This window comes from Denticeps clupeoides, unplaced genomic scaffold (genome assembly GCF_900700375.1).
Source record: "Denticeps clupeoides unplaced genomic scaffold, fDenClu1.1, whole genome shotgun sequence".
Taxonomy (NCBI): domain Eukaryota; kingdom Metazoa; phylum Chordata; class Actinopteri; order Clupeiformes; family Denticipitidae; genus Denticeps; species Denticeps clupeoides.
Genome location: NW_021629699.1, coordinates 137,266 through 162,164, shown reverse-complemented (window position 1 = coordinate 162,164; position 24,899 = coordinate 137,266). Strand labels below are relative to the sequence as shown.

Below are 24,899 nucleotides of genomic sequence, written 5' to 3'. Positions count from 1 at the left end.
AGAAGGTTCGGCTCTAACTTTTTGTGCAGGTTGGAGGGACCGAGGCCGCCATGCAGGATGACATCTGGGATATAAGGAGCTTCTGAGCAGCCATTTGGGGCTGCAACATTTTATGTTGAACCTGTTACTTGCCTTATGTCTATTTCGGTTCCTGGCAATCGGCACAGCTGCAGGTTAGTTTGTTCTCCCTTTGTTTCCACTGTTTTTGGCCCTCGCACAGTTCTTTTGTGTTTTAATAAATAAATGTTTCTCAGTATGTCCCGCCTCTGCAATGAGCAACAAGTTACTAACAAGCATTGGTCATTCTTGGTACCCGGCTTTTGCCTCCATTCTTTCTCAATGGACAATCGGCAAATAAAAGGCTCACATGTTATATTTCTGTACATCTTTGTCATGTTTTTGTCAGTATGATAAATTCAGTAAATTAGAGATTAATGGAATATCTAAGGGCTTTTTAATTTTCCTTTAGTGACTTGCTTATACTTGCAAATTCAATACTTGTTGACACCTCGATTCAACTATTGTGAATGAATTTCTAGGCACTGACATCTCCTTTCTCAAAAATAGATTTAGCTGCTTGTTCTTTTGAGAAAAGAACACATCTTTCTGACTCCTTGTCTTCAAACGTCTAGAGCCTCATTCACAATGTACACGTGCAGCAAACATCGCCTTTCATTTCTAGCTGAGAATACTTTTTATAGCTGCCATAGGCAAAGGGCTCTGTAATTAGTGAAATTATGACGGAAAGGGCCCATTGTCCTGCAAATCGCTCCACTCAACAGCAAGAGTAGTGCAGATGTAGTAAAAAAAACTGTTTCAGTTCTACAACCATGAGCTCAGCTCTCCTACTAGGGTAGCAATGTCTACACGTGACTAAGGCCATTTGCCACGTGCACAGATAAATGCAGCATCAAAACAAATCACTGAGCAGCTATTTCAAAGAATATTAATCATACACAAGCGCCTAAAATATTTGATCAATTTCAGAATTTATGAATAAATGGCTCCTAAAACAGACTTGATCTGAGTCATAAATGAACGCACACATCATCATGATGAATCCTTTAAATTAAAGCGGTTTAATTTAAGTTGTCATTTTCAAATCAAGACACATTACACATCTATTAAAATGATCTACATAGCTTCTACAGAAACAAATAAAATGCCAAACCATTTAAATCAATACAGTTCCTTCTTCTGAAAAAGTTCAAAAGGTTCCAATTACAAGTGTCATTATGAAAGAAAAGAACTGCAGACAATTCAGGATGGAATTTCAATTGATTTCTAGAATTTAGAAAGACATTTGTGAGATTGGGGGCAGTGTTTTATGAGGACAACACAGTTTTGGGTTTGTGGACTGACACAAGTTCACAGTTCACCCTTTTGCTTATTCTGATCCCCACTACCCTTTAACCAGAAATGTGACTGTGTCATTTCCAGGTTCTGACTTTCAATCCACTAGGTCTCTAAAATCAGGACAACTTTTGTAAAAAAGCAGAATTGTTTTTTTAATGTGACATTAATTTCTCTAGATCTTTGAAAGAGATAAAGATATATAGGTATTTTTTCTGCCATGTGCCTATGGTTACTGAATTAAGTGCTGAGGATGAACCCTGTGAGGACAAAGCTATTGTAAATTTATCAGTGATCAGTGGTAGCAGCCATTCTGGACTGGGCTGCTGGGAATTATAATAGATGCTTTGAGTTGGACCATTCAGAATAAAAGGCTTGGCTAGATTCACCTCTTTGAGTTCACATTCTAGCCACATTCAAGACATTTTCTTTATTTTTGCCCCTCACTCTGGACATATTTGGTATGAATTCTGTCTTTCTGATACCGGTGATCACACCTTATCCAGTTATTTGATTACCAAATACAGATTTGATGATGAAGTCCATCGAGTGGTTAATGGATTGAGTACTTGAGATATTTATTTTTGTGTGTACTTGGTTAATGTCATTTGACAATAATTAAGAAACTGAAGACAGGAGAAGTACATTCATCCCAGGAAAACGTCTCCATAATGACCACCCTTCTCTGACAAACTGGAGGAGGACTGGTCCACCTGGTCAGGAAAGTGCACGCCCACACAGGCATTCACAGCCTCCCTCAGATCAGAAGGAAGTGACCTCATCTTTCTCTCATTCTCCACCAGGGCGTCTTGGTTCATCTGTAACAATCCAAGGACGGAACAGTAGAAGAAAAGTGCTATTAATTAAAGACAATCCTTCAACAACTTTATTTTTCGAGCCTTTGTGTGTTCCTGTAGACTAATTAAAGACATGCAGATAATATTATTAACCGTGTCTATATGTTTTAACATTGAATAAAAATATAATCAGGAAGAATACATAATTCCGCTTCTAAACTCTGTATAGCCGATATTATTACACATTGAATATAAATGACAGATATGTCTTGGATATGTGGCTATGCAGTTTAGAGATGGATGGGGTTTGACATGAGCTCCACAAGGTGACATGCAACAGTAGAAGAGATTCTACCCAAAAAAAATTCTACACCCCTAAAAAACTATGCACTGGTGTAAAGTCTTTTTTCCCCTGACATTCAAGTTACAAAATGGAATTTGGTTATTTGCGCTTTCTGGTTTCAGCATAGGCCAAAATGTGATTCTCCTCCTTAATCAGAAAAATGGTAATTTGGACTTCATTCCAAAATGTTATGGATTATGGAACCTTAAATACATCATCCAGATGGTCACATGAACAATTGCGGAATGGTGCTTTTCAGATAAATATACAGTATTCACTGTTTTATTATATGGTAGATATATAATATAAACTTACAGGCTGTATCTGTAACATTATTTGCATAATTATCTGCCTGGAAGCATGTAAATGTAAATATATGGTCTGAGGAAATTAAAAAGTCGTACACATCATGTGACCAATTTTGAGGAGGTTTAGAGAAAACTGCGTGTTCACCTTGTGAACAAGAGTGTTGAACTCTTCAAGGGTTGCTGCTTGCTTCTTCCGCAGCATTTCCTCTGCAGAACTACCATTGTCTTCAGCCTGTGAGAGAGTGTAGTAGGTAAGTGGGTATGTAAGAGTGTGTATGTGTGTGGGTGGATGTGTGGGTGGCTGAAGCTTAGTTCTCAAAACATTAATCATTTGAGCACCACACTGGACATGTGATATAATTATGTTTGTTGCTCATCTAAGATTAATTGAGAAGAAATTCTGATTTGTTCTCGTTATTGCTATCACCTCCCAGAATTCAAACGTGGATAAAGAGAAAACAGAGGGACAGAGGACGTGGACGCTGTGACCTTTGAGAAAAGCCTTGGCTTTTTAAGAGTGCTTATTTGACACTGCAGTAAGAAGAAAAAAACAGAAAGATGTCTAATGGACAGTCTGGTGCTACAGATACACTCAGGCTGAATTCTGATGAGCAAATATGTGAGAGAACAGCAGTGAGCACTGAGTCATCACACACACACACACATACAGACACACACACACGTCAGCTCATTGCATCCTCAGATCCGCGAAACGCTGCGATTTTTCTCCTTGGTCGCATCAATCACTGTGGTATGGATCAATGTGGTATGGATCAATGATTTTTACAGTAAGCCGTGTTTGCATGCACTGTGTGTGTGGGTGTGTGTCCCTCAGTATAATTAAGACCACTGCTATTTTTCTCTTTCACAGGTTCTACAGTTCATCTCAACACATTGTGCTGGATCGGCCTGATCTTCTTACCACTTTGTTTTCCTGGGCAGCCTCCTCAGCCTGGTCACAGGTCATGCTCTTCTGCAGTCTACTGTAGCAGAGAAGAAAAAAACAGCCCATGACATAATTTGGATTATAATTTATGACAATAACAGCCTGCATCCCCAGGCTCAGTAAGATACTCCAGGGGTTAGATTGACTGAATACTTCCTCAGTGTATTTCCTAATGCACTCTTCAGATTCAATGACTGTCGAAGTCTTTCAGGTCCATTTTCAAACAATAACATATGGTATTCACTTAGGACAAATTAACAAGGTACGAAAAGACAAAATAATTTTGTCACACTGACAGTCTGTTTATCATATGTTATGCCATTAGGGGTGGTCTAACACAGGGGTGGTAGTAGCCTAGTGAGTAACACTCTTGCCTATGAACCAGAATAATACAAAGTCACAGATTCAAATCCCACTAACTACCATTTTGTTCCTGAGCAAGACGTTTTACTGTAGCTACTGGTTGTAAGTCGCTGTGGATAAGGATGTCAGATAAATTCCGCATATATAAAATGTAAATACATGGTGCTCATTGGGAGTGGTAAACATGTAACAAGGGGGCAGTAAGCTTTATAGGAATCTCCCATCTAACAACACTAAAAACCAAAACAGGATGTGACTTTTTTTATGCAAAACATGTGCAAATGAAAAATGCCCTAAAATGCCATTTTTTTCCTTAGTCATGATCTAACCGTCAAAACGTTTGCACACACCTACTCATTTATGGGTCTTGCATTTATTAGATTATAGATCAAAACTGAATACAAAGGAATATGAAATAATTATGCAATAAACAAAATAATTATTTTGGCCTCTATATTAGTGTCCATAACTGCTACAGAGTGGGTGCATCCAGAGTTTTGACTGGTAGTACATTCATCCCAGGAAAAGTCTGAATATATGGAATGAACTTGAATAATGGAATGAAACTTTGAATATATGGAATGAAACTTGAATATATGGAATGAAAGTCTGAATATATGGAATGAAAGTCTGAATATATGGAATGAAAGTCTGAATATATGGAATGAAATCTGACGTCACCAAGACGTTGGCGCCATTTTGAGAATGTTAATTTGCTAAACAGGTGAATTGTTCCTCACCACGAGTGAGGCTGAACTAAACCCAGTGGCAGCAGTTTTAAACAGCGACGACATAATAAACACTCTGGCTAATGCTTGCAGTAACACTGCTAATAAATCTACCAGCATTCAGCAGAGAGATTTATTCAATGTTTCACCGTGGAAGACCTAATGCAGCGACAGTAGCTGCTTATTCATCAAGAATCCACACTGACCGAAGCTTCCCACCGCCATTCCTACCTACAACCTCCGTCCATTAATACGGAAACGGAGGTAAGTAAACGGGGAGGAATTACAGGACAAACTAACTTCAGCATTTTAAATCCGATATACCAGCGCTGCCTGATCCCAGCGCGCCATGCAATGTTTAGATTCAGGCTGCACACACAAATTTTATTCTATTCTATACATTAATGTAATCTGCACTTTTTAAAGTTAGCAGAACCTTTGTGTCTTAATTGTGGCTGTTTGTGCTCTATAGTGAGTTGAGTTTATGATGAACCCGGTGTAGCTGGTGAAATTCCGCTGGTACAGATTTTACTCGTTAAAACGGCACCGGAGACACTCGCACGGGCAGCGACGAGTGTAAAACAGAAGAGAATAAACTTTGTGTGTGCAGCCTGGTATATCGGATTTAAAATGCTGAAGTTAGTTTCCGTATTTAAAGACGGAGGTTTAATGTAGGAATGGCGGTGGGAAGCTCGCCTGATGTGGAAATATTGAAAAATCTCTTCATCAGTAGTCCTAAGCTGAGTGTTGGTAGAATTATTAGCGGTGTTACTGCATGACGTCAGAATTCATTCCATATGTTCAAACTTTCATTCCATATGTTCAAACTTTCATTCCATATATTCAGACTTCATTCCATATATTCAGACTTTCATTCCACACACACACACACACTAATATATTATATATATTATATATATTATATTATTTCAAAAACTGTTCAAATCACCATACATTTTAGACCATGCCACGGCAATATATATATATATATATATATATATATATATATATATTGCCGTGGCATGGTCTAAAATGTATGGTGATTTGAACAGTTTTTGAAACAAGTTACTGTAATTCTAAAGTTGGAGACCAGACTAGATAATTACTTGTAGTGGCATCATCAAAGGTTTTTCTATACTGGTTTTTACACTTAGTATATGAATGTGAACTACGTTTTAATCACATCCTGTCTAGGCTATTGCAACACCTTATATTAAGGGTTGGCTTAGTTGTCTTCAACTTCAAAGGCATGACAATCTCATCCCAGCTCATATGTCTTTGCACTGGCTTCCTTTTAAGATCCAATTCAAAATGTTATTTCTAAATTGTTGAACCACCATGGTCTAGTTAGAGCACTGAGGACAACATCTACCAAATAATAACATCTGATTCTGCACATTCCAACTTTCACAGTAGGTGACAGAACCTAAACCATGTTACGCTTTGCCTCTTCATATCAGAGCTGCACAGAACAGTTTTAAGTGGGGTGACAAGACATCCCTATTCCCTGACATGTCTTCTTTTTGAGACCTGAAGATTGCATGCGAATGGGTTTTTAGAATTGTCCGGAATGGAAACATTTTAGAATGGAAACATTCATCATGTCACGGCATCCTACATGCCTATTCACTTTCATTGCACCAGCTAGCACCAACACAGTGGCGGTTTTTGACATGGGTGACATGGGTGTGGTGGGGGTGGCATCATGGGAATCGGCAATATTTTTTTTTGCGCACCGCCCATACTGCACTGACATCATGATTGCATAGCTACCAATTGGTTTTCTCTTCCCCGTTTGCAGGGAGTAAGGGCGCCCTCATTTTGCGATGTGCACCTGCTGCTTTGAGGGGTGGCAGGAGATTCTCTGACTGGCTGGAGTGGCATCTAATAACCAGCTCACAAAGTAAACCACAACGCTGAAGTAGATTTTTATTTGAGTTGTCAGTTCTACCTTAAACACTGCTCAGCAGGCTGCAATACCCGTATTGTAGGTGGTACAGTTCCTAGGACAGCCAGCAAATCTGTTTCAGAAATGAAGAACCTTTTAAATCTGAATATGGCGATGATCTCTGTGCCCACTCAAAACTCTGAACTATCATAAATGGTATCAAGTGTTAACTCTCACATGGGTTCTGGGGCTCTGAAAACTCACTTGTTTTGGGTAAAATAGGATGTATAGAAATAGTATCAACTAATACCTTTCTGTACCAAAACATTTTTCACTGTAAAATTAACCTGGGAACTGCTCATGTGCACATTTATGATGAATATGGTTATTTCCATGTAAAATAAATTGTATTGCAGCCTGCAATATTTAAGTAAGGCAATTCAAGTAAGGAGCTGAGAATAAGGAGCGCCCTTGTGTACTCTACGTTCTGTCACACCAATTTATGCTTGACGTGAATGTGAGGTCCTCAGTGTGCCTGCTTACTGCTGCTGCTGGCCTGAAGTCTCACACCTGTCTAAAGGGGAGGGGGGCAGGGTGCTTCCAAATAAAGCACATTTCATTCATTCATATTATTGTCAATCCAAGCTCATTACATCACAATTAATTTTTCCTGGGTATGTGAAATCACAAAAAATACAAACCGAAACGTGTCAATTCATATACATTGGGGTGATCCTATCACAGGGGCAGTGGTGGCCTAGCAACTGAGCAAAGCACCGTCCCCACACACAGCTCCCCGGGTGCTGGTAATGGCTGCCCACTGCTCACTCAGGGTGATGGGTTAAATGCAGAGGACAAATTTCACTGTGTGCACCGTGTGCTGTGCTGCTGTGTATCACATGTGACAATCACTTCACTTTATGTTTGGAGGATGGATGTTGATACTGGAGTGGAAAAATTCACACCAATTGAAGATAGACAAGAAAAAGTCAAAGGCATGTATATGTTTATCTGGTTAAATTCAGTATGGTTCAGACAAAAGATTTACATAAAATATGTTAATACATAATTCTTAATATGTTTATGTTTCTCTGTGTGTGCCGTGGGGTGGGGGGGTGCCAAAGGAGGTGTTCACTCAGGGCACCAAACAGGCTAGGACCGTCCCTGCTCACCCAAGTGGACTTTTCAAACCAGCTGATCAAGGTAAAGGCTGAAGATGTTTGATTAATAATAACAGCAGCACCTTAAATAACATAAGTGATTACAGGGAGTTTAAGGACACCCAACCAGAAGCACCCCCCTCCCGTCCCCAGAAACTGCCAACATAAATTAGTCTGTCACCAGTCTGGAAGCCCTGAGGGCACATTGGGTGATAAAATGTTGATCTCCATGCTGTCACCTCACCTGCCCTTCTCGGAGCACAGTCGTTTCGAATCTGCTTTCTTCTTCATCTCTTTGCTCTCACTGTGCAGGAGGGGAGAAGAGGGGTGGAAAAAAACTGTTATTACAGAATGTCACTGATACTACACGTTATCTGCATTGGCCTTTCTGTGCTAAAACTGAAAGTGCATCTCAAGATAAATCACTGCACTGCTGCTGGAGTCCACACGGCTCTTGTGTCCTCACCTGTAAAAGGCATGCAGAACCTTACAAAAACACACACACCCATAGGCAACCTTTTCGCGTTTCAGTGTTAGTCTGTTAGTAACAACGTTGTTATTCTAGTAAGTAGTAGTTGACTGGTTAGTAGTTGTTAAGAGTTGTGTGATAAATCAATGTCACTAATAAATCCAGTTTTGTTCTTTAAGACAATTGTTTAAAATCAGGTAACCTTATTTGAAATAATGTTGTTGTAGCCTAATAGGTTACACACTCGCCCATGAAACAGAATACTGAGTTGCTCCGAGAGACTGTCTCTGAAACTACTGATTTTAAGTCAGTCTGAATTAGGGTGTTAGAGTTCTCTGCTCTCTGCTAAAATGCTCTGCCTCTTCTGAGACAGTCTTAATACATGCAGTGCACAAGTTGGCTGAAGAGGTCATCTTGAAAACTGACCATGTCTCATTTGCAAAGAAATGTCTGTGAAGTCAGATTTTGATATGGCAGTGGCCCATTTTCGAATGTCCACCCTATCAACTTTCAATGGTACATTCGGTGCCTGCCAGGATCCCGGACCCTGCCTCACGTTACCCCTCAGAAGCCCCTGGTTGGGTGTTTTCAATAATCAAGAACGGAATTTGGAAGATCAAAGACAATTGGATACCGTCGTAGTTCTGATTGTAGTTCCAACTGACCCGGCCTTATTATTCCCATGACCCGCCAGGCAGCGTGGCATCATGCTTTGGGTTCCGGGGGGAGTATGGTTGCAAAGCTGAAACTTGCTGAACAATTGATGGAAGGGCACCACCAGGAGTGGTGGTGTCATCTGCATTTAATCCATCACTTTATTAAGCATGGGCAGACATGAATGGCACCCAGGGAGAGGTGTGTGGGGACAGAACCTAGATCAAGGGGAGCTAGAGGTTGGGAGGACGGTGATGAGTTCCAGTGATACGTATGACCAAAGGCAATGGGGGCATGGCAAGGGCAAGAAGGGCCTTGAGGTCGGTAATTCTCAATCCTGAGAGAGAAGTATACATACATGCATACATACACAAAAACACAGTTACAAAATGATTCACACACCCTCTCACACATAGCTAAGTGTGCAGTAACACCCACACCCTGCTATTCAATGCAGCTGTAGATGCTCAGCGTCCAGCAGTGTGACAAGGTGACTCATCTTTCACTGCTGGGTTGTTCTTTGATCATAAAGGTCAAGTGTGCACTAATGCACATGCTTCAAGTGCTTATTTTCATTCAAGTTCTTCTACCTTTACATGTTTTCTCTTGAGGAAAGTTATGAGAACGAAAGAAGGGTTGTCTGTGTGTTTTGTATTTAAATCTGAGTGTAGTCAAAATAGTGAAATGATTGGGGGGAAATTTTTATTATACTTCTTATACTTAGAAAAATCTTGTTGAATATATTTGTATGCTAGTACAGTACGTATCTGTGTATGTATTATGTGCATACATGAGTATCCATATAATGTTTGCTAATGCATGTGTTAAATTAGTTTCTTTGTGTCCGTAATGTTTATTGGTTTGTATTTATAAGGTGTATGTGTACGTCCATATGTGTAAAGGGGTGTTGGTGTGTGAGAGTTTGTGTGAAGACCCACCTGAGCAGGGCTTTGATTTCACCGCTGTGTCTCTCATTGGCCAGCTCCAGCAACTTGGCCAAGCACTTGCAGAAAAGAAACAGAATGCAGGAAACAGGAAGTCACACAGACACGTAGTACAGCAAAGGAACACAGCAGGTGCTCACAACAAGACTTCACAGTGATTCAGACCTTTTCAGCAGCCACACAGGAGCTTTCCCTTCCAACACAAATCTTCAAAGAATGTTTATTATTAAATTAAATTTATCATAATTAAAATCTCAACAGTTCCAGGAACATTTTCCCTTAATGCTATAGTAATGCCCTAGAGCATAAAATTAGGTAAAATGAGTGTTTTGTGACATCAGGTCAGCTCATGCGGGGGATATGACCCTAAAACCCTCTCGGCAGATCAAATGATTAGAACCCCCCTCAGACAATTGAGCAGTACCTGACTGCTAATGGAGAAACTGAACAACTAATAGATGATTCAATCATAGGCAGAAATGAGTTCCCTTGCCTGGAACACTCATGAATTGCCCTTGATCACTCACCGCAGTGGTTATGTGTAGAGAGACTTTGTCCTACTTTAAATGCAGCAGCAGCCTTTTGTGGGTTTATGGGCCATATTGTATTGTGTGGAATATGAATAGTAGAGTGAATGTGAAAATGTACTTGAGCTACTGAATAAATGGACATAAAAAATTACACATGGTTATATAATTAGGTACTATAAAGAATTTAGAGAAATGTGTTGCCAGGAGAAAATAAGATGAGGGACAAAATGCATACACTGGTGAATGTTATGTCATTCTGCTTTATCACATAATTCTATTGGTACAATGTGACATGATAAGCTACTGCTTGAAGAGTGCTTATTTAGCAAGCACCCAATCAGCTTGATCAGAGCTATTTCATCCTTAATGAAGAATTGCGCACCAGCAGAAGAATGTAGGTGGATTAGTGAAAGTGGCTGTCATTGTGATGTACAGCACAGAGCACACAATGAACTGTGCCCTTTGTACTTGTGAACTGTGGGCACCCATGAATGGCACCCTGGGGGCATTGTGTGGGGACAGTACCTCAGCTTTTGATGCGATCAAATTCAAGACCTCCTGTTTACGAGGCCGCTAGACTACAATTTACTTATATAATTTACAAAAAGTACATTCTTTTTTGGCCTGTGTTCCCTGTTTCATATAAATGTCCTCTGTGCTACATATTTCACAAATAGAGGAGAATAATGACCCAGATGTTTGGATTAACCTCCTCAACATTTATCATTACATTCATTCTTAATACCATCATGCAGTGCTGATTGCACAAGGGGTGGAGTGGTGATGGGATTTGCTCCACACTAATACCTCGGTGGCATGTTGGTCCTTCTTCTTCCTCAGTTGCTGGTACTGCTCAATCCACTGACTTCTGAGCTCAGCCTGCATCTTCCCTTTCAGCTCCACCACACGGTCACTCTTAGGCCCAGTCTCCACTGGCACTCCACCAGCCCTGTACACAGACAGTAAAAGATCAGAGGGCTCTGGATTTGGAGTGTGTTGTACAAAAAAAACCATTTAAAACACTTAAACATTTTACACTTATAATGCAAACAAATGGTTCACAGGGGCATAAGTGAATATGAGGCAGCTTTAGAACCCACATCATATAACTTAATTACTTTCCAATCCAAGGAAAGGAATATTTTCACCAAAATTAAGATATTCATTTCATGTTTATATCAAACATTATACATTTATGAGCTAAAACTACACTGGTAATGATGACAACCGCAAAATATTTTTATGCTGGGTGTGTGGCCTGTGATTCCTGTGAAACCTGTTTCCTTGAAAGATGAAACACCCATAGACTAAGAATGTCTAGGGACAGAGGTAAATTAGAGGCAAATTACTCTTTCTTTTTCAGGGAATTCTTCTTTTTCAGGGCTTTAAACAGGTCGCTGTATTTTTGCGTAAGCTCCTCATTTTTCTTCTGATATTTCTTCTCCACCTCTTTCAAATCTTTTTCTTGCCTCTTGATGACCTTCTGGTAGCTTTTCTGTTGTATCAGCTCCTCTGTGGTGACGGTCAAAGAATCTGGGAACAGAGGTGGGAGCCTTCATTGGTTTTATCAACGCCCGAACAATCACCAAGCAATGTCATTATGATATAATCAATTATGCCCTGCAGTGCATCGATGCAGTGTGGAGTTGGCCATACCTGAGGAATTGCTATCAGCCTCTGACACAGTAACAGTGACCTCATCCTGTTCATCAGTGGAGCTCGGCTCGGCTGCTGAAGTAGAATTCTCATCCATGTGCTTTTTAGCATCTTCTTCATGACTCTCATATACATCCTGTGTTTCTGGTGCAGTTGGAGCCTCAGTGGTTGGAATCTCCTCTGAGCCAGCAGGGATGGTGGTGGTCTCCGAGTCATCTGAAATCTGCTCATCAGCTGCTGGTTTAGGAGTTTCAGCAGCACTCTCAGGCTCTGGGATAGGCTGGGGATCCGCTTCCCCGTTAACTGTGCCTGGAGGTAGATCAGAGACCTCTGGAACAGCAGTCTCAGTGGCAGGAGTTTCTTCAAAAGAGTCACCATCACCATCCACTGGACCAACAGGATCTGGACAATCAATAAAAAAAGTTGAATTTAATTTAATTGCTGTGCAGCAGGATTACAAGAAAAGGTCCATGCCTGATAAATGTGTAACGAATGTGTCCTCATTACCTGGAGGAGGTTCAGGGGGTTCTGATGCCTTTCCTCCTGCAGGCTCTGTTGGGGTTGTGATTGGCAGCTCGTAAGGGCTTACATATGTGGAGGACTGTAGAAAATGCCGGGGCAATATAACAATAGGTTATTAAAAAGCCAATTAAAATATTACAAATAGGACATGCTATGTTGTCATGTACCTCTGATGGTTTCGATGGTTTGTCTGAAAACTTCACAGGATTGAATAAGGCATCTGTGAAGTCTAAATGAAATGAGATTCAGAATATTAAGTTCTGTTACCAAACTGGGCCCTGTGAATTTATAAAACTGTTCTGTTAAATGTAGAGGGCATACTAACAGAAGCAGAAAAAGAAATAAAAGAAACCATTTTTTTTTACCAGCGAAAGCTGCCGGAATATAGTCCTTCACCTCAATGTAGACAAAGAGAGCTGGGAGAGTTAGGGGCACATTGCTCTCACTGCGCAAACAGATATGATGGAATCCTGCCAGTTGTGAAGGCCACACAGATAATTAAAATTAACAATGTGTCAGCAAACATAAACAACAGCAATTAAGACAGAATTTTCTGAGCATTAACAGAAAAGTCAAGGCAGGGTCATCGGGTTTAACAGAAAGAGCAGAGTAGTTTTATAACTGCACACATATAGGCACCCGATTGGATGGCATCAATGGGAATGATGCGGTGCCCAATGAACTTCCCCCCCTCTTCATACACCAAAATCCTCAAGGAGGCCATCTCTGGCAACAGGATCTGATACAGTGAAAATAGTGAAATATATCAAAGATGTGGCTTCACATGCATTTGTATGTAAAGAATTCTGCTGTCCAATCAGTTAAATGCATTAAAATTTATCTTTACAAATTTCAGAATCTATGATCATAATCCAAAGTCAAAGATATTTTATAGGGTTACAAGCCTTCTCAAAAACAAATGGCTCCTCGTTCCACACAGGATTGATGGCATTGGGCGTAGCTGAAAGCTTGGTCCGGTACTTCCTTTTGGGATCTCCTGGCAGCCCAATGATCTCCACCTCAACCCCAGTCTTCACACTCTTCTCGGATAAGAACTGGCCTGAGTAGATCTGTAGTAACAGAGTGCGAATCACATTGTCATTGTCAACACCATAACCTTTAAAGGTCCTCTAAGTATGATGTTAAAGACAAAGTTAAGAAAAGGTCTACTGGGTAATTTTCTTGAACAGATCAAAGTTGCAATAGAAAGGAGCCTCTGTTCACTTTTGAAACATTCAGAACGCTGATTCAATCAGTAGACCTACTGAAACACAATCAGTTTAAATCCTTAATTCTGGCCATAACAGAAAGGTGTCAGAAAATACAGTGTAGCTGCAAGGGATATACACAATATAAAATAAGAGATTTATTTATGTTGCAGCTGATCATGTACATTGAACTGAACACATCACACAGCACCAATTATTTTGTTACTAAACACAGAACTATGAATAAAGATAGCAATTAACTACAAATTCACACACTAAAAAAAAAAAAAAAAACAGTGACACATGTCACTGGCCATAGACCATGTTTACCCAAGAGAGCAACAGCTCTGGAAATAATCTATTCTGCAAAAAGCAACATGCAATAATTTGGGATTTCAGTGTACAGGAGAAAGAAGCCACATATTGTTGCCTGAAACGCTTCCAGATTTTCACACAAGCAGCGAAATATTATAATTTATACTCAGTTTGTTGAGTAAAATGATCCAGTATTGCATATCTGTAAGTGGTTAAACTGTTTGAATTATCTATAAATTTGAAGGTGACCGTTAGGTGTGAGTAGGTGCCATATGATATTATAATAATTTATTAAAATTTAGTCATCAAAAATACTGCAAATGAAAAGCCTACATGCCTTGATAGACAGAGTATTGGCCACAATGGTATCGATTCTGTCCGTGTACGGATCAAACTTTTTGTCATTTCGTCGGAGAAGGTCATGCTTAAGCAGGTAGCCTGTCCTTCCATTGAACTCAAACAGAGCCATGTTCAGCTGCATGGGGAAATCTGCAGGGTCAAATATATCAAGAACAAAATCTCAATGTCATAAGGAGTTTTACTTCATATCATGACATTCCCCCCAAGCCGATGAGGACACAGAGATATTCATGTGATGATTGAAGTTGACATGAGTGTGCTTTGTGAAAATCCATCTCTGTGTCCTCATCTGCTTGGAATGTCATGATATATATATATATACACACACACACACACACACACACATACATATGTGTGTATGTATAATATGTGTGTGTGTGTGTGTGTGTGTGTGTGTGTATATATATATATATATATATTTATATATAAGGACTGTCTATCATCTGAGCAAGACTGACCCCTATTGGCTAACGTCTGCCCGTAATCCTTCTCTACATTTCAATCAGTTTGAAACTAAGGCTGGAAATCACTTTATTATCAAAAACAAATCTGTGCATCCAGCAAAGTAACAGATGGGGTGAAAATTTGCAACAGATGTTCCAGTATTAAACATGAGTAATATAATACCATTATTAATAAAAATGGAAAACTGACAAAGAACATCTCACCCATCGTCTGGTAGTTTAGCGCCACCATCTGGCAGCCTGCATACCAGAATGGCTGTGGGCTGTAGTTGGAAGAGTCCATTCTTGTCCCCTTAGGGTAAATTCTACTCATCTGTCGTTTATTGTATCTGGAGCATTTGGTATAGGAGCAGTGCAAACACATGGTCAAATGATATAACTTACATAACACAACAGGGCAATATGAAATCTGAATTATATGTTCCACCTCAAAAATTAAGATTTGATCATTATATTTGGGTGCTCGTGCCAGCAGAGGGCTAGTTCGGCTCTTTTGAAAGGGGGAAGATTTGTTTGGTCCCTCTTTATAACTGCTGGCACGAAGGTAAGAAGAGAATTTTTCTTAAGATATATTTTACACAGAGAAATCTAAGAGAAAGGTGCTGTTAAGTGGATTTAAAAGGATACTCTACAAATTCCACAGCAGTCTTGGTGATGAGACTCTCTCCCTTGGTTTCCACAAAAGAGGAAATAACGTAGCTCTTGTTTTTCTCTGGATGTTGAAAATGACACTTAAGTTAAATATATGTACATCATTATGGATTTACAGTTTTGCTGAAAACATAAAATGTTTCAGTAGATTACATGTCAGTTGTGGTTTGTTAGAAACTGCACAAACACACTTAGTTTTTCCCATCAATCCATTTAACTCACTTTTGGCATTGTCAAAGGAGACAAATTTATTTGGCTGTATATAGTTGACAAGGGCAGACATCTCTTCAAATGCAGTGACTTCCTGTCCAGCTGTACCCTGGGAAAGAGTTAAGGAGGAAGTGTTTGCAGGAGGACAAGGTATTTAATTGTGTTTTTTTTGTGTAAGATGAAGGGAGGTTTGCACCTCATCTGAGTTCTTCATTTTCTCCTCATCCTGTTCTTCATGCTCCTCCTGCTCCTCGTGATCTTCTTGAACCTCCCCCTCTATCATTTATAACAGAACAAAAATCACAGATGACATGACAGCAGTATAAGATACAAAAAATGAAAACTTCTGAAACTAGGCAGTGACTGGCTGCATCAGATTCCACCTTGGCCCTCTGGGTTAGCACCACCACTGTTACTGAGGTCTGCTGCTGTAGTGCCTGCAGGGTTCTGTGGCTGCTCTGGACCCTGGGCTTTCTTTGCTTTAGGCGCCGCTGAATTTCCTTTCTTATTCTTGATCAGAATCTTTCCCATGAGCTCAGACGGGCTTGGAATCTGCTGGCCTGCCTTTAGCTATAAAATACATGCAGGCATGCAGATATATTACATTTGGAATTATTACAAGTACAAATTACAAATGGACATTACAAATTAGAGGTTTAATAAAAATAGATGAAACAGTGTAACATTTCTTTATTAAACAGAAGGAGGAACGAGACACAAAAAAAGAGTTTTTGTAACCCAGAACCTGTGATGCAGCAGTACAAATACCTCCACATTTACTATGCAGCGAGAGAGAGAGAAAGAAAGAAAGAGCTTTGCAGAATGGCAGCATTGCAGCATGAACGTCAAGAAAGGTAAGAAAAGAGGGTAAGTGTAGAACTGTTTATACTACATATGTAAATTTAGTCATGCAGCTCACCGGGTATTTCTCGAGAGGGTCAATAAGCAGAGCATCCCCAAATATTGTTCTGCAGTAGTTGGCCATTTTCTCCTGCTGCTTCACCCTGGAAAATTTACATTTTTAATTAATAATTTTGTCTGCATGACGTGAAGCAGAATTTTTACAGGATTCTTTGGAAGTAGAAACCAAATCAGCATGCCTCCAGTTTCAGTGGATTTTTTTTTAATTTGACTCCAGTTGGCCACAGTGCCAGAACTTTTTTAAATGGACTGGGGCCAACTAGAACCAGGAATAAATCACAGCCCTCTGATCTCCCACACAGGTTGTATAATAAAGTGCTTGAAGGCAGAACATATGAACACATATTTTTCTGCTATTAATTGTATAGCTACTATACAACAGCAGTACCATAAGAATATTAGAAAACAGTTATTATTACATTCTAATCAGAATTTTGAAATTATTGCTGTTTTAAGAATTCACTCCAATACTGAATTAAGTGAACAAAAGATGGTTTGTTCCTTACGTATCCACATGGTTCTCAAAAGACAGAATGACTGGGTATTGTGAGGTTTTGAAGGCGCTCTCAGAAATGGCTTCTATCACGTCCTGTCAAAGAGAAAAGCTTTCCTTACCCGTGAGTCCTTGGGATGACCCAGAGCAAGATACATTGCACATCCACACATTAATATGTCTGGAACTGATAGATGGTCATAATTTACTTTTTATTGCAGCACTCAAGTTTTGCTAGTCTGATGCAAGATTTAGATTTTGCTCTCGCTTTTACTTAAATGGTTACTGTGGGGTGTCCTAATTGTGCCTAAAAGGCCACCTGTTCATTGTAAAGAGAGGGCTGGCAGCTCCAGACACTGAGCAGCACGTTAGCCAGTTGCAGCATCTTTGCATTAGCAGACTTTGATCTTCTCTGACACCTGGCTTGCAGACCCATTGCTAAATGTAAGGCAGGGCTGGCCAGATTCTAAACACATTCATAGAGCAAGCTAGCCATTTAGAGCAGAGTAGCTAAATGGAGCCAAACGGGTTCCACTAGTAACTGGGAGAAGGGGAAAACCTCATCCAACTCTGAATGAGAGTTATTAGAAATAATCCTACCACAGGGTGCAACTCCTCTTATTAGATTACTCACACAAACCTTTAAGGAAAACTGTGAATAAAATGCCAGCATTGCAACAAAGTGATTGGCAGTTTCTGCAGTCGACCTTTTAACGCCCTTTGATTTGCTTTGTATTGATGAGATGACTCATCTGCCATCAGAGCAGCTTCCTAGGTCACACCTTGAAGAGGATCTCAGTTGTCATGGTAAAGCCGTGGGTGATGATTGGCTCCTCATCTGGGGGTTTGCCCTTCCAGCAGTCAAGCTCCAGACAGCGGCAGCCAGAAAGCAGGCACTGCCGGTACATCTCTGGAGAGGAGGGGCCTGAGAACTGGCCCGCTGGAAGTACACGATGACAGCAAAATAATCACAGCATCAGACACTGAAGACCCAGTTCCACATCTGTCAGCCCTGAAAGGCAGATGTTTTACTAACTGCCCGACCAGAATATGTGACTTAACATTGATGTGACTTATTTTTAAACTCAGATTTTAGAAATGTTAATGTTGGAGCTGCACAGATAAAATGGTGTGCTGGTCATAACTACACAGCTTCTTCTCTTTCATTTTCTGTCATGGGTTGGAGTGGGCAGAGTGTGGGTGGATGGTATAACCAAAAACATAAGTTGAAATGAAAATTAAGCATCTTGTGATTCCCTGCCTCTCTAAAAGCACAATTCTGTATGTGAATGTCTATGTTTGTCAAGTGAACATCTGAAAAGTACATAAGAAACAATTGTGAATATTCAGTTACAGGCATTATTCACATTTTACGAGCCTTCTGAAAGGCTCATAAGTTTATATAAAGATGTGTGTATGCAGCCCAACCTGTGAGGTAAGTGTTATGTGAAGATTTGATGTAATAGTGGGGCAGGGGTTGGGTCATTTCCTGACACTGAGCCAGTCGGTCCAGAATGATCACAGATGTCTGGGGTCCCATCAGATACTGCATCAGACCTTCTGGTGATATTTGTCCTATACACAGACAGCATCAGCCTTTTACATTGAAATCATCATACCAAAAGTCTGCAGTGTTATATGTATTCAAATATTTCTATCTCTTACCAACCAATATTCTACAAATATGCATAATAATTAATAGTAACTGAGTAGTCTTTAAACTTGTTCATAATGTACATGTTCTCCAAATATTGATCAAATGCTCAAGTTACCACCTTCTCTTAGGGCACTCACCCCTGCTGACGTTGGCTGAGAGGGGTTCGTACTTCTCAATGATGGCTTTGACCTGCTCTATCCGAAGGGGAGGGTACAGCTCCTCATTGAGGCGAGAGTCCCGCTGCTTCTCATTCAGGAACTTGACCAGGGTCTCCTTTGTCATGATGGGCTTGGCCTTGGCTGAACTACAGATGGAAGGAGAAACACTGTATCGGCAAAACAGCCTACTGCAGTTCCATGAGGTCCTGGCTCTAAACTGTATATTACATTTGCCCACCCCAGTAATGTAAAAGGTGATAGGTGAGAAAGTAGCTGATTGCATTTGCATGAAAATCTTATTTCCTTGGGAAAGAAACTTGTGCAGCTACTCACTATGATGTGAAGATCTCATAAATCTCAGGTCTTGGACAGAAGTGCATGAGAAACTCCTTAAATTTAGCCTCAGTCAGGACATCTGCTTTAATGCTGTCAAACTGGAGAAACACACAGGAACACAGGCATTCCCATCAGCTCAGCAAATCATTTTTATACCTGTTACCCTCCTCTCTGCCCAGAGATGCTATGATTGTAGAGGATTCTGTGCTGCCCTGGCTGCTGTGCAGACGTGCAATGCCACTCCTTCACCTTTCCTTTGGGGAGTCCTGCAGCACTTAACGCATTATCAATCCTCTTCTTGTCAGCAGGAAACATCTTATAGAAACTGAGTCACGAAGAGAAAAAAACACAATTAAAAACACATCCAGATAATCAGATTATGTGCTTGCAAAGGCTCAATTGCAAAGGGTCTGACGGTGGTTATTCTCAGGGTATTGCTCAGTCTCTCACTTTTTGACGGGAATCTTGCCATCTTTGTTCGTTTGGAGACAAATGCGAACATATCTGCAAAACAAGTGGAATTAAAGAAATTAAACAAGGGCATTGCTCTTTCTATCACCATGTAGCATCTCTTGATATAATTAGCCATGCATTATATGGCTGGTGTCCAGTGTTGGGCACAAAAGTAATAAGTTATAGTTATTAGTTACTACTTTCAAAAATTATTGAGTTAGTAACTGAGTTATTATAAGAGTAATTAGATACCAGAATAATAACTTAAAATGTTGAAAGTTGTTAAAATGTGGATGGTGTGCCTCTGTCTCCCCATCTTTGTTATTGGAGCTCACGTTAGCCGCACCTAGGTTTGGCTGATATCAACTTCCTTGTTCTTGGCCACTATTTTTGATTAATTGTGAGATGATGAGAGGAGCTTGAAGGTATGAATTGATTGTTACTGACATAGATAAAGACCACCTCTGTCTCTGGTTTTGCTTTTATCATGAAGTTTAACTCAACCTTAGCCAGTCACTTATGTGGTTGTCTCGCCAAAAAAAACAAAAAACGCTTTGATGCTCCTGTGGCTGGTCAGATGAAAACATCTTATTGATGGCAGAAATTGGTTAGATTACCCATTACTGAAAATGTACTTTTTTTCAGTAACGTCATTATTGTAACGCCATTATTCCATTGCTTGTGTCACTCACATTTTGTCCAGGAAGACTTGTCTGCAGGCATTAGCTCTAAGGGGGTTATAGACGATGGCAAGGATGTCAGCCGCCCAGTTCTGCTCCGAACAACCAACACAATCACTCACAGAGTTAGACACAGAAATGAAGAAGCAAGGCCTGACGTCATAAGGCCATTATAACTGTGTATTAAAAAAGTCAGAAATTCATAAAACTCAATTGCTAAAACTCACACAGACCAAGATGACTGCACTTCATAAGTGTGCAGCAGACCTTCATGTGTGAAAGCTGGGGATAATTATGAGGTTTGAAAATAGAGGGGCTCTTAATAAACCAGACAGAGCCTTAATTAAAATGCTCTCTAGTCTCTGTAGGCACACTTATAAGATCCAATCCAGAAATAAAATGGAGACACTGAAAGTTCTTCTGAACCACACATTATGACTGTATTCACTCAGAACATCTGACCTGTGACACTTTCTCCTTCTGAGCGAAAAAGTTGTGATAAGTCAGGGTCACCATGTCAGAGCCGGACACAACGGTCAGAGCTTTTGCTAGATGGTTGCTGTCCGGGAAATCCATGTTGAGTACGTTTCGAACCTTAGGATGCTGTTGACAGAGGTTTTGAAATTAGGATGAATATTCAGTATCCACCGTAAAATAATAAATAATAATATTTTATTAAAAATTTATATTTTTGAATTCTTTTAGATCAGTCACTGTTCTCACTCACCACAGTCAACTGTAGCAGAAAGATTACATGTTAGAATTATCCACAAGGCATTGATTAGCTTCTGCTTTCCATAAGCCAGACATGTTTTATGCACCCTGTCTAAACATGCAAATTGGCCTTAAAGGCCATGCAAATTCAGACGCAGCCAACAGACAGTCTCAGGTCAGCTGCAGCATACGGCCGGGGCCATGTTAAACATCTGGATAGATCTTTATACTCTCATGTTTACTTCATGCTCTGTCTGGAAATAAAGCCAATGTGTATCTCTGAAGTGGACCCAGATATGAAAATTATCTATGAAGACAGCTAAAAGGCAGGAACAACATTGGAAGACATTTAAACTGCCGTGATTATTAGGTGTTGTAATCAACGATCTGCCAGAGAGATCATATGGTTGCGATTGAGAGTAATTTGGTGAGTGTGTGTCTGTGTGTTGTGTTGTGTGTGTGTGTGTGTGTGTGATTGCTTGAATTTATTCCCAGTGTTTTGGCAAGGCAAATACACTCAAATTCAATTCAGTGCAATGCAATGCATTTGAGTAAGGCTATTCAATCACTGGTGTTCAAGCACTGTGTTACTTTAACTAATGGGAAAGAGCTATCTCTGAAGAAGCTCAGCAATCAATGTTTGCTGTTAAAGGACATTTGTGTCACTTACTTTTGGGAGTTTGGCATATTTCCCTGATCTTGTATCTCTAATGGTAGCAACATCCAGGAAATGTGTTTCCTGCAGGAAATATGTCAGGTAAATCCAGATATGCCCAATTACAGATAGTTATACCAAAATAAGGATAGGATATTTAATACACACACAAAAATGGCTCCAAATAGCTCTAACACATCTTATTCAACTAACCAGCTAATTGCCAGGCCTCTAATTCACTGAATCAGGTGCACTGGAGGATGGAAAACACTAAGATGTGATTCAGCCCTCCAGGGATGTTGTCTGAGATGACTGTCCTGGAAACTGGGTGAAGCTCCCTGAAGAGTTGTGTTGCTTATTTGGCTCACTTTGTATCACATCTAAGCTTAAATAGGTGATGGCCTCATTAGGTGCAATCATAATGCTGCTACTTCTCATGTGCAATTGACTCAGGTCCTATAGTGACAATATGGTCATCACACTGCTACTGTTGTGTTATAAGCCTAACACACCGGTTTTCTGACACATTAGGCTTTATCACATCTGAACTCAGAGTTCATATACCATGTACAGTAGGTTTGAGCTCCGTGGAGAAAATCACTGCATCATGCTCTAGCAGGGATTTAACAAAGCTCTTAGAGGGTATATAACGCAGCACTGTCAAATACCTACACCTACATCCACTGTGATCAATTCATTGCTCTGAGTCGGAGAACGTAGAGACATAGATTGAATTGTATACCAGGCCTCTATATCCATCAGTGTTCATAAGCTGAGTTTTAAAACAATGATTTTTCACCTTGCTCTGATTGGTCCAGTAGAGATAAAAGCCCTTGGGGTCCATCTTCATGGTGACAGGTCCAGTACGCACAGAGTCCTATTGGTTATGTTTAACAGAGCAAAATAAAATGAAATGTTCAGCAAGCATAATGATCAAATCCCTATATTTTTACTAGCATACAGAATAAAACGGGCAGAGTAAGGACATAATTTTTTGATGGATGACTCACTTCTTTCCACATTGTGAACCTGTCCCCTTTGACTAAATAATCTTTGACCTCTGGCTCCTGCAGGGTATAGTCGTTTCTTGATCATTTTGGCAGTTCTCGTGTTGCAGCAGCAGAACCCGAACTTGGCGTACTTTAAATACTACACCAACATCTCTGCACCTTCTGCTACCACTGTCTCTTCTCCTCAGAAAGAACAGACAGCCAAAGTTGCCTGCTGGAGTGGCTACCTCAGAATATGCCTTGCAATGAGGGCAATGAAAAGAATGAGAAAAGGGCTTGGCTAGTGCCTTCAGTGCAGGAAACACATTTTAATGTTGCAATCAGCATTTTTAGGTTTTCTTCTTAAACTTGACTTAAGTTTGCTAGCAGATATAAATCGAACACATGTTATTAAGTTCAGGAGGCTACATTCTTTCCACAATGAAAATGTTTGGTCTTAAAAACGTTATAAATATTCACCCATAAAAAAACATACATACTAACATCTTCCTGATGTGGTCCTCATCAACAATAATTAAAAAAATGTATACATGATTTTGCTGATCAATGATTGTAATTTAAGCTGAATCACGTCCTGTGCGCGTTGCCCAGTGTAATTTGCATAATATTCAAATATTTACAAGCCATGACACAACATGAAATATGATGAATGAATGAGAATTCAAAGATACGCACCTTTACATGTGTCACTTGGCACCTGCAGAGCACCATTTCAGTCATCTGATTTAATTTGTTGTTTATTTATTAATTAGCTCACATTCTAATAGTATATGCTAACATGGACCAAGTCTATGAGGAAGGCATGAACCTATTCATGCGCATCCAGAAATGTTTTTTATCTCAAACTTGTACATGCAATAACCCATAAATTCAGTTTATTGGACATGATTTGGAAAGACACATCCCTTTATATATAATGTCCCACAGTTGACACAGTTTCCTCCATCATGGAAGGACAGTCTGGATGCCTGGCCAGACTGAGTGATCAAGGTAGACCTGTATGGTAGAGAGGGCATACGAAAGGCAAAAATTACAAAAGGCACTTGAAGGACTCGTAGACCATGAGAAGCAAAAATTCTCTGGTCTGTCAGGAATAAGGAATGTAACATTTAAAAATATGAAAAAAGGGAAGCACCATGAATCCATTCCGGATGCACTGTATATCTCACCATGCAGCATGGGATTCTAGTCCCCTCAAGGCAATTACTGTTAATGGATGGCAGTTAATGGATGGGGTGGGCTAGTTAATTCAGAGCACAACAAAGAATTAGGATTTCTATGCATTAGGTTTAACCCATTTCTACACTGCCATTTATACGGTGATGTGAAAAAGGATTTTTTATATAAATAGTAAATAAATATTAGTCACACCCAGGCCTAATGTGACTAACATGTAAAAAAGTTAGAAATATGAAATTAATGTGGAACAATGCACAAAAGCAGAAGTCCAATTTAACCCGGACATTGTTAAGCTGATTGCAGTTATTTGAATAGGAGGCTTATTTAGCACTTCAGGAGAATGTTAAGAGAGGCAAACATACCTTCAAGGATTTCAGCAAGACATTTTTTAAAGTCTCCATAATCATTACCAGACCGCCCTCAGTGCCATTAAATTATTTGAATGACATGTCAGGAAAATTGACTTTTCTGTCAGTTGTGAAACATCTAAAGAGCCTACAACTACTACAACTTTGAATGAAATTTGAAATGATTTGTAACACTCAAGCTAAATGTGACACTCAATGTGGGTTAAGTGGAAGGACAAGCAAGTACCCAAATATGTTTGGAATTGTATTATATAATATCATGACATATTAAATCCCCAGGAAACTTAAATTGGAAATCATCATCATTGGTTCTTCTAGCAGGATAATAATCAACCCTACAATGGTTAACAGACCACAAAATCAAGGTTCTCAATCCCCTGACCTGAATCCTGTGATGTGAGAGGAA

At 39.8% G+C, this 24,899-nt stretch overlaps 1 protein-coding gene across 2 annotated transcripts; it reads right to left on the bottom strand.

Moving 5' to 3' along the window:
• Positions 1-1,403: 1,403 nt before the first annotated feature.
• On the bottom strand, positions 1,404-22,991 carry LOC114771952 (1-phosphatidylinositol 4,5-bisphosphate phosphodiesterase beta-2-like). Of its 2 annotated transcripts, none has more exons than XM_028965156.1 (33): positions 22,947-22,991; positions 22,736-22,813; positions 21,952-22,020; positions 21,295-21,303; positions 21,030-21,170; positions 20,580-20,659; positions 19,885-19,938; positions 19,684-19,759; positions 19,432-19,532; positions 19,078-19,244; positions 18,712-18,858; positions 18,066-18,223; positions 17,297-17,379; positions 16,789-16,873; positions 16,253-16,439; positions 16,066-16,145; positions 15,882-15,978; positions 15,636-15,720; positions 15,213-15,337; positions 14,522-14,673; positions 13,567-13,731; positions 13,301-13,400; positions 13,027-13,131; positions 12,829-12,890; positions 12,647-12,740; positions 12,140-12,541; positions 11,833-12,016; positions 11,291-11,432; positions 9,948-10,012; positions 8,131-8,190; positions 3,724-3,784; positions 2,947-3,033; positions 1,404-2,171 (listed from the first exon to the last, which is right to left on the bottom strand). In XM_028965156.1, exons 1-33 carry the CDS (start codon positions 22,956-22,958, stop codon positions 2,001-2,003), a joined length of 3,684 nt encoding a protein of 1,227 aa, XP_028820989.1. In that variant the 5' UTR covers positions 22,959-22,991; the 3' UTR covers positions 1,404-2,000. The 2 variants fall into 2 exon arrangements, with proteins under 2 accessions (XP_028820989.1, XP_028820990.1); XM_028965157.1 differs by having other exon boundaries at positions 3,724-3,781.
• Between the last annotated feature and the right edge of the window lie 1,908 nt (positions 22,992-24,899).